At 34.9% G+C, this 9,424-nt stretch overlaps 2 protein-coding genes across 3 annotated transcripts; one reads left to right on the forward strand and one right to left on the reverse strand.

Annotated features, from left to right (window-relative positions):
* The first annotated feature begins 86 nt into the window (after nucleotides 1-86).
* Nucleotides 87-570, forward strand: LOC132307137 (calcium-binding protein KRP1-like). Its single transcript, XM_059804816.1, has one exon. It carries the CDS (start codon nucleotides 126-128, stop codon nucleotides 474-476), a length of 351 nt encoding a protein of 116 aa, XP_059660799.1. The 5' UTR covers nucleotides 87-125; the 3' UTR covers nucleotides 477-570.
* A 2,972-nt stretch (nucleotides 571-3,542) lies between these two features.
* On the reverse strand, nucleotides 3,543-8,823 carry LOC132307079 (G-type lectin S-receptor-like serine/threonine-protein kinase RKS1). Of its 2 annotated transcripts, none has more exons than XM_059804744.1 (7): nucleotides 7,449-8,822; nucleotides 5,645-5,773; nucleotides 5,100-5,263; nucleotides 4,728-4,938; nucleotides 4,355-4,592; nucleotides 4,114-4,261; nucleotides 3,543-4,020 (listed from the first exon to the last, which is right to left on the reverse strand). In XM_059804744.1, exons 1-7 carry the CDS (start codon nucleotides 8,731-8,733, stop codon nucleotides 3,715-3,717), a joined length of 2,481 nt encoding a protein of 826 aa, XP_059660727.1. In that variant the 5' UTR covers nucleotides 8,734-8,822; the 3' UTR covers nucleotides 3,543-3,714. The 2 variants fall into 2 exon arrangements, with proteins under 2 accessions (XP_059660727.1, XP_059660735.1); XM_059804752.1 differs by having other exon boundaries at nucleotides 3,852-4,042; nucleotides 7,449-8,823.
* Nucleotides 8,824-9,424: the final 601 nt, after the last annotated feature.

Below are 9,424 nucleotides of genomic sequence, written 5' to 3' on the forward strand. Positions count from 1 at the left end.
CTCATCAACTATATCTACTACTACTTATATGCAAACACTATAAGTCTGTAATTTGTATCTACCAACATTCACAAACTCGGTCAATCAATTTAAGATCTGTAGCATTGCTAGGTTCCACTTTTCCAATGGAAGCAACAAAGGGGGTTCATTTTGAAGATTTCTTGCCGATAATAGCGGAAAAGTTAGGAGGTGAAGGGTTGATCAGAGAGTTGTGCAACGGGTTTCAGTTGTTGATGGACGGTGATAAGGGACTCATTACATTTAAGAGCCTCAAGAGGAACTCTGCTTTTCTTGGGTTGCAAGATTTGAGAGATGAAGAGTTGGTGAATATGGTGAGAGAAGGAGATTTGGACGGTGATGGTGCTCTCAATCAGATGGAGTTTTGTGTTTTGATGTTCAGATTGAGTCCACAGTTGGTGAATGGAGCTGAGAGATTGTTAGATGAAGCTCTTTTACAAGATTTGAAGCATAAGTGATTTTCTTTTTTATTTATTTTTGTTTTGTTGGTGGTTGAAAAATATATATTCGAACTCAAGTATGATAATGAAATAGAATCTCGATCTTTTTCTATGCTGTTTTGTGCTACACAGCAATAACTTTGTATTAATTGTGCGCCTGTATATATATATATATATATGAGGGCGGAGTCAGGATTGAATTTTAAGGGAGACGCATTCACAAAAACAAAAAAATCCAACTAACATCATAATTTTTATTTTTTATTTTTTTCAAATCAAAAGGCAAACAAAAATCAATTTGTTGATATTGATTTGTTGAACTGAAAATGACCGTTAAAATACTGGGCAAATATAAGAACCAAATATAAATTTTGATAATATTTTCTTTGAATATCAAAATAAACATTCACAAATTGGAAGCATAGATTTTGAAATTCAAACCCAAAATGTTGACACACGACACAAAAAAGTCCGCATACAATTGATATACATACCATATCTTACAAATTGTAATTTTCTTTTTATATATATTTACAATCAAAGTATGATAAAAACTAAAATAAATGTGAATCATGTGAAATTCTTTAAAAATATATATATATATATATATATATATATATATATTTAAGTGATTGTGGTTCAGTGGAAAACTTCAACCAAATTGCAAAACTCGCACTCTTTTATTTTCTTTGAGAAAAATATAAACGTCCAACAAGGCATGATCCATGTTTATATGTTTGCTTCTACTTAATTGGAGAATGTATTAAGTATTCTAGGGAGACCAACATTGTAATATACAGACGAATTGTTAATATTTAATTTTAATTATTAAGGGAAATATATTATTATACATTGACTGTTGGTACTATATAGTTGGCATATGAGGATGCTCAATATTTTTGACCTAAATTGTATGGGAGGTGGGAAATATATAATTTTTAATTAAATTATATTGGTTAGGTGAATTTATTCACATTGGTGCCCACACCCTTGGACTCATTTCGGAGAAAGTTTAGGAAGTAGGAGAATATATCAGTGAAGTCGAACAATGATTTTGGTGGTATTTTGAATAATTTATAATGACATAAAGCAACTATTTCATAGAGTTTATTCACCCGAAAAACTAAAAAGACTATTTCATATATTTTTCATGGTGGTTGAGACGCTGATCATTTTGAAGGTTCAATACCGTCATTTTGAGTGGTGCAAAGCTTAAAAAAATTTGAGAGTGATAAAAAATTTATAACATAAACATTGATTTCGCTGCTGTTTCTGTTCCTACTCCTACTTTTATGTGACTTATGTTGAAAAAATGGTAAGTTCCACATGTCAAGGCTCAAGTCTGACCCAACACTTAACATTCATGTTTGGTGCGGATGTGTAGAGCCCGAAAAGGGTATGGCCCCGAGGCCCAACAATGCCAAAGACGAAACTATGAGCAAAGAGCTCAGTCCAAACCCAAACCAACCTAGTACAAGCCTAGAGTCCAGATTTCACAACCATTGACTGTTGGTCATTATTCTTCCAAATCTATCAATTTTAGAACTTGCAGCAGAGAGCCAGCGAGACAAGCAGGGAGCTTCCCTTTGGAGGTGGCCGGATTACAGAAGCCGGCAGCTCCCATTCAGAGATGATGTGTCTAGCGATTGTTGAATCAATAAAGGAGCAGGACATCAACTTTAATATCACAGTATCAAGGGTAATGTTGGAAAACTGAGGAATCCAATCTCCATTTTACTTTCATGACTCTTCTATTCCTTTCATACCAAATGTTGTATACAACCGAAGCAAAACATAGCTTGGAGATGGAAGCTCTTTAATTGGTTGGCTTAGCATTCCACTGAATGGATCCCCATCCAACCGTTTCAAGCCACTAGGAGGGCAATTTATAAAACCCACGACGTGTTTGAATGAATGACCAAATGGGACGAACAAAGGAGCATTGGAAGAAAAGATGGTCATGGGACTTCAGGCATGTCTGAGCAGAGTTTACATAGATTTGGGCCTCGTCCATGAGCCATATGTTTCCCATCTAGGGTGGACAATCGAACATGGCAAGCCATCCACATAATGAAGTTATGTTTAGGAATGGAAGGCTGTGACCAAATTAAGGCCGGCCAATGGAGAGTTGGTCTGTTCTTGTGGATGGATTTGGAAGTGCTAGCAATTGAGACTATTTCAGTATGTCAGCCCTATGTGAACGAGGACTGGGTAGTAATGCTTGGTTACCCAGTTCAGGAATGAGACTTATGATTGAGTGTGGGAAGGCCCATGGTGAATCAGCAATGATTCAATGAAGGTAGTGAGAGATGTGGTGGAATCGTAGGAGGAATCATTTCGCTGCTGGGATGAGATTCTGAGGTGTAATGGGCCAAGTGAGCACCAACTATCAAACCAAAAATTGGAGTTGAGGCCATTTCCAATTTCGAGCTTGACAATATCTTCCTCCAATTCCAGGAGCATTGTCCAGGTATGTTAACCTCCCAGATGCTTCTTCCTCTAAGTAGATATGTGTTGATCCATTGAAATTTGAATCCATAACATGTTCTTAGAGCATATAATGTTCCAGAAATGTTTCATGATGGCACACTTGTTCCATATGTGGAGATTGAGATTGTATAACTTGTAGGTACATGTTTCTTCATATTATAATTTGAAAAGGTATCAAAACTTTATACTTTTTATTATTATTATTATTATTTTGCTAATAAATTTAACCTAACACCAACTATTTTAATTTTACTTGGCAAACCTCATGGAAAGTCACCGTATTTAAACCGACTTTTAAACCACCTCTGTCACAAGTTTGGTTAATAACTACCAATACCATCATGCCACCAAAGAATAAACCATCCAATTGCAACCTTAATTATATGTTGTATGAATAATATGTTATAAAAATATATAAGTTATAATTTTTTATTGTTTCAAATTACTAGGGTTGCTCGGGTTAGTAAAATCTTTACCCAAATCCATTTCAGGCAAGACTTGGGTTGCTCGGGTTATAAGGCCCACCCAAGTTCCACCCCTAATTGCAGGAATTTACTTCAACTTGTACGAGGCTAGTACTCAGCTGTGAGAATATACACTAAATGCTTGTATGAAATTATTACTAATAAACAAAATAATACCACAACACAAAATTTCGAGATATTGAGCTAACGTCCAAAAGTCATAGGGAAATATAATGTTAGTCAGCATGTATAGTGCTACTAGTAATGGCAGACTAAGGTACAATATGTGATAGTTAAAGCTTTCAGCGACCCTCAACCATAGTATCTGTAATATCATTTATGGAACAAGCTCCAACATCAGCCGATGATGAGTCTGGACCATTATTGGGTCTTCTAGAAATAAATGCAGGCTGTTTAGGCGGAGGAAGAGAAGTTTCATTGCACAACATAACATCAACTGCTGACATGGTTGGCCGATCTCTGGCGTGTTCTTGCACACACAAAAGTGCAATGTGAATGCATCTTAGAACTTGATGAGTTTGATATGACTCACCTAACGATGAATCAACTATGTCCAAGGATTCTCCTTTTCCCCAAAGGTCCCAAACCTGAAACAGTTCAAAACAAAATCTGAAGGCCAACAATTAAGCAACAATATTATTTGTTATGAATCTAAAAACTATGACATGCATTTTACTTACATGTCCAATCAAATTCAGATAGTTCTCTTTATAATAACTGCTGTTTTTCCTGCCACAAATGATCTCCAACACTACAACCCCAAAACTGAAAACATCAGATTTTATTGAAAATAATCCTTCCATTGCATACTCCGGTGACATATAACCACTGCACACGTAATATATAAAATTTTGTTAGTGTACTTAAATATTTTACTCTGTAAATCTCTCTCTTCATAACATGAATGCATGTGCTTCTTACTATGTTCCAACCACTCTATTTGTATTTGCTTCAATTTGGTCCCCTCCAAAAATTCTAGCCATTCCAAAATCTGATATTTTTGGGTTCATTGCAGCATCTAGTAAAACATTGCTGGCTTTTAGATCCCTGTGGATGATTCGTAATCTCGAATCTTGATGAAGATATAACATTCCTCGAGCAATTCCTAAAATAATATCAAACAATTTTTCCCAGCCCATCGAAGACCTTTTAGCTTCATCTGATTCCAGAAATTAGAAATTTCGAAATTAATGTATAAAAAACATTGGAAGTACATATACATCTCATTGATAATGCAAGAACTATAATGAAAAAGATGAGCCAAATGAAAGTTGTAGAAAAAACACATATGTACCAAAGATAAACGAGTCCAAGCTTTTGTTTGGCAAGTATTCATAGATTAACATTTTCTCCTCTTGTTGAATGCAGCATCCTACAAGTTTAACAAGATTCCTGTGCTGGAGTTTCGCAATCAGCGTAACTTCATTCTTAAATTCCTTTATCCCTTGTCCCGAATTTTTTGATAGTCTTTTCACAGCTATTTCTTGTCCATTATGTAGCCGGCCCTGAAATTGATTATATTAATTTTCTGATAATGGCAATTTTGTACAAGTTTACTCTCAGCCTATTCAAGCCAATCCTACCTTGAACATAAAGTTAAATTTGCTTTACTTTAAACACAATTGGATTAAGCTAGCTACGCAATTTTGAGACAACTATTATGTACCTTATAAACTGTGCCAAAACCACCTTGTCCAAGCCTGTTAGCAGAAGAGAAATTGTCTGTGGCAGCTACAATGGTGCTCAGATCAAAGAATGGTAAATCTGTACTTGTTTCACTTTCAACAAGCTTATTTTCACTAAATGACAAGTTTCCCATTCCCCTTTTTCCTGTCAATGAATTATACAGTAAGTATATCAGGCTCAATATTCGTAATGAAGGAACTGAGTGACCCAGCTATGAAACGATCTGGTGCCTATTTGGCAACGATTCCTGTTTCATGTTTTCGCTGCCAAATCGGTCAAAAACACAATCAAGTGGCTCAAGTATATATATATATATATATATATATATATATATTTTTTTTTTTTTTTCTTTTTCTTTTTTTGTGTACTGCCAAGAAAGTCACACATAGGCATTGCTGCTTAGTGTCTTGAACATTGGACCTTTTACTTTCAAAAGTGAGAAAGTAACGCTGGGTTGTAGCTCTTGATGGTATGTTTGTTGCGTTTTGCACGGTACCAAGCTGCATAGAAGAATAATCTGTTTACCTTTACTCTTCTTCATTACAAACCAATATGCCAAGAGGATTATGAGAAATGACACTACAGCAACTGACACTACCACCATGGCCACCTTCAACTTCTTGCCATGATTGCCTTCTGACTTGGAATATTGAGCTGCAAAGAAGAAACCATTAGGGATTTTATACAGAAACTATCCCTATTGATATCACAAAAGAATTTCATTTATTTTAAATAATTATAAATAAATAAACTCTAACTACTTGACCATGGTGCAAACATACTAATGAATTTTAAGTTCAGTTTAATTACAAATAAGTTCCAATTCATTTAAAATCAACTATTACTATTCTAAAACAGCCAGATAACCTTTTATACTAATAAATTGTTAACTGACATATGAAATGACAAAATTGACTTTCATATTTAAAATCATAAATTCCTCTTCTACTATTCAAAATCAGTCATATAATCCTATGTACTAAGAAAAATATCTAAAAACTTCATTACTTTTTAAAAATCTATCATATCACCCTCAATCCTTTTGTTTGTCGTCAAATATTAACGGGACACTAACACGTGCCTGTCATATGCCAACTTTTAAAATGATATATGACGAGGATGCCCTTGTAACCCCTGCCTTTTTAACCCCAAATCAAGTCCATTGTACCTCTTCCATTCAGGGACGGAGTTAGGAATTTTTTTTTGGGGGGGGGGGGGGTGTATAATTGTTATATAATATTAATTTTAGTATATATATATATCTCTTGAAACAATATAATCCTAAAATAAAAAAAGGGCAACCTGAAAAACTAATAGGAGAAGGAAAATATTTTTTACTTTAGCAATTGTTTGGAATTTTCAATCATTTTAATTTCCAATTTTTTTTTTTGCATTGATTCCACTTTGGCAAAAATATACTCCCATCTGCCCCCTATAATAAGTATACATCTTTTCTTATTTGGTTGTCCCAAATCAAAAAGTTAATGTACTATTTTTACACCATTCCTAATTTACCATTTTTACATTAAACTTATAAAAACAAAACATCATCACATCAATTGGACCCACCATGGACAGATTTGATAATTCATTCACTATCAATACAATAAAAAATATTAAAATTCACTTCTTAAAATGTTAAATTTTAAAAAAGGGACACTTAAAGTAGGATGGAGTTAGGCAATATCATTACTAAGGTTATGAATTTTTATTTTTATTTTTTCAAAAAAAAATCTAATTAAACAAACCTGACAAAGTTTAACAAAAACACAATTATAATGATCAAAATAGAGAAGCACTTGAGTGTGCCATTTGCACAGCAATGAGTAGTTATAAAATTTATCATTTATAATTAAAAAATATTAACAAATATAATATCATTGAAAATTTTCATTTGCACTTGACAATATTAACATATATAATATTATTAATGTTGTTGATATTTTTACCATCGCGCACTCATGATACATTAGTTTTCCTTCCTTTAAATATTTTGAAGACTTGTCGATGGAGATTAATGTAAAATTCTAAATATTTTTCTTATAAACACCATCTTAAGAAAATGTCTGAACATGAAAATAAAATGATTACTTTTGTTAGTTTTGAGGTTTATTTGTTAGTACAGGGGTTATGTGATCAAATTGGATACCAGAGTATGACAGATTTTTGAAAAGGAATGGAAGTTTTAAGTAGGTTTTTTTTTTTTTTTTTTTTTAATGTAAAGGTTTATATAATTATTTTAAGATAGTACAAGGGGATTTTATTATTTTAACCTTATCTTAAATGAAGAATCACAAATAATATGAGCGTGCAAAGATTGATTCCATACCTAATTCAATTGCATCAACCCGAATGTATATATCTTGACCCCCATTTGAAAACACTCTTGTATCCATCAATTCACCATGCCAAGTGACACACCCACTTCCTCCTCTACTTACGTATGCACTCGAGTAACCACTACAAGAACAGTTCTTCAAGCACATCTCCTGGCACTCTTTCAAGCTCAAACTCATATTCACACGTGTCACCGATGTGTAGGGAATGCTAGAATGTGTCATCCGCACGAACCCCTCTCCATTTCCACAAACTTGTCCCTCGTGCTTCCTCACGCATCCGCCTGACGCATCCCTCAAGGACCAATCACGTGCCACCTTGGGCTCAAAACCAGGTAAGCATGTACATTTGAACTCCCCGTCATCACGTGGATTACAATTACCATATGAACCACATGTATCATAAGAGTCGCACTGATCCTTGGGTGCCGACCAGAATTCGACCCATCTACGGTCTCCCTCGAGCCACGTAAGCCTTTGCACAATCCCGGACTCGTTCACGACCAATCTTGAGAAAATTGAGGTATTAAGTAAACCGTAAAATATGGAGACCTCATCATGATTATCAATATAAGTGGCATTAAGGATGAAATTATGTGCCATCGCCGAAACACCACTCCATATAAACCCATTCCATGGACCGGTTCGCCATAACCGAACGGAACCCTTGGACAAGAACAATTGTGGGGACCCACTAAGGTCCATCTTGTAAGAACACTCTCCAATTCTCGGGTCATCAGGTGACTTCCAGGCCGTTAGGAACCGGTTCAGACCTGTCCTCCGGTCCACCCCGAGTTTCATGAAAGGAAGATACGTATCTGTTGGATAATCAAAGCCTTGCCATGCAACAACCCTTTTGCCATCATCGCCCTGAAGCAAAACCAAATTCCCTGAATCCAAAAGTTGAGCTGAACAAGTGCTGGCAGGAGCTGCCACCGAGACATTGGTCGACCAGAGGGGGAAGCTATCATTTCCATTATGTACAACCAGGTTTCCGGTTTTATCAATGGAGAGAACTCCGGAGGTGTCATTGATCGGATTATCTCTATTTGCAACCCAAACAATAGTTTGTTCTTGAACTTTATTGTACCAAATTCCGATGTATCGTTTGTTAGAATTGCTGGGACTGAAGAACCCGAGCGCGAAGAATTCTGCGCTAGAGACTAATATGTCTCCATGGCTGTCCCTGATGGACTGGTTCAAGGATATAGTGTCAATGGAAGTGCAGAATCGGGTGAAAAGACATGAAATTAGCAAATAAAACAGGACACCATACATTTTTCGATGATTTTCTCTCCCAAGTTTTGGTTGGGCCGGTCAGCCAGTGAAAGTTTATATTAAATTGCACCATCCATCGATAATGTTTTGTGACACAGAATAATACCCCATCTATCTGTAGTTCTGTCAATTTTGCATATTTATTAGCAGCTGGATTAGGTATAGTTTGAAAAATAAGAAGAATTGTCGGTTGGAAAAATATCTACGATATTCGTGGGGCATCTATATATGCATGTCATTTCATAGAGTGAACAACATTAAAAGCCTCCTTTCTAGTTGGATTTTGTACCAAACCCCCCTTTCTATTATTTTGCCCAAAAAATCCCTCAATTATCACAAGATGCTCAAAAGGAACTGAAATAGAAATTGACTAAAATATTCTTTAGGTTACTTAAAAATCTGCTTTATCGACCAGTTTTGATAATTTTATTTTTTTTATTATTGTTTGTCTGCATAATATTTTAACAGTTTATTAGACTTTTTTTCTTTAGGAAGAAACAGAAAAATGTTTTTGAATGCAGTCTTTTATTAAATAGAAAATACTTTAGTCTATAAAAGCATGGGCTAAACAATTCCATAATAATGTCACAATACTTGTCAAGTCCACAATAGTCACATGAAAGGAATAGATTATAAGTTAACAGGTCAGTGACCTAGAGGTACCAAACCCCTACTTTTCAAAGAGAGGTAA

Source organism: Cornus florida, unplaced genomic scaffold, assembly GCF_030987335.1.
Source record: "Cornus florida cultivar Cherokee Brave unplaced genomic scaffold, ASM3098733v1 CherokeeBrave_3.0.0_Hap2_Chr01, whole genome shotgun sequence".
Classification (NCBI taxonomy): domain Eukaryota; kingdom Viridiplantae; phylum Streptophyta; class Magnoliopsida; order Cornales; family Cornaceae; genus Cornus; species Cornus florida.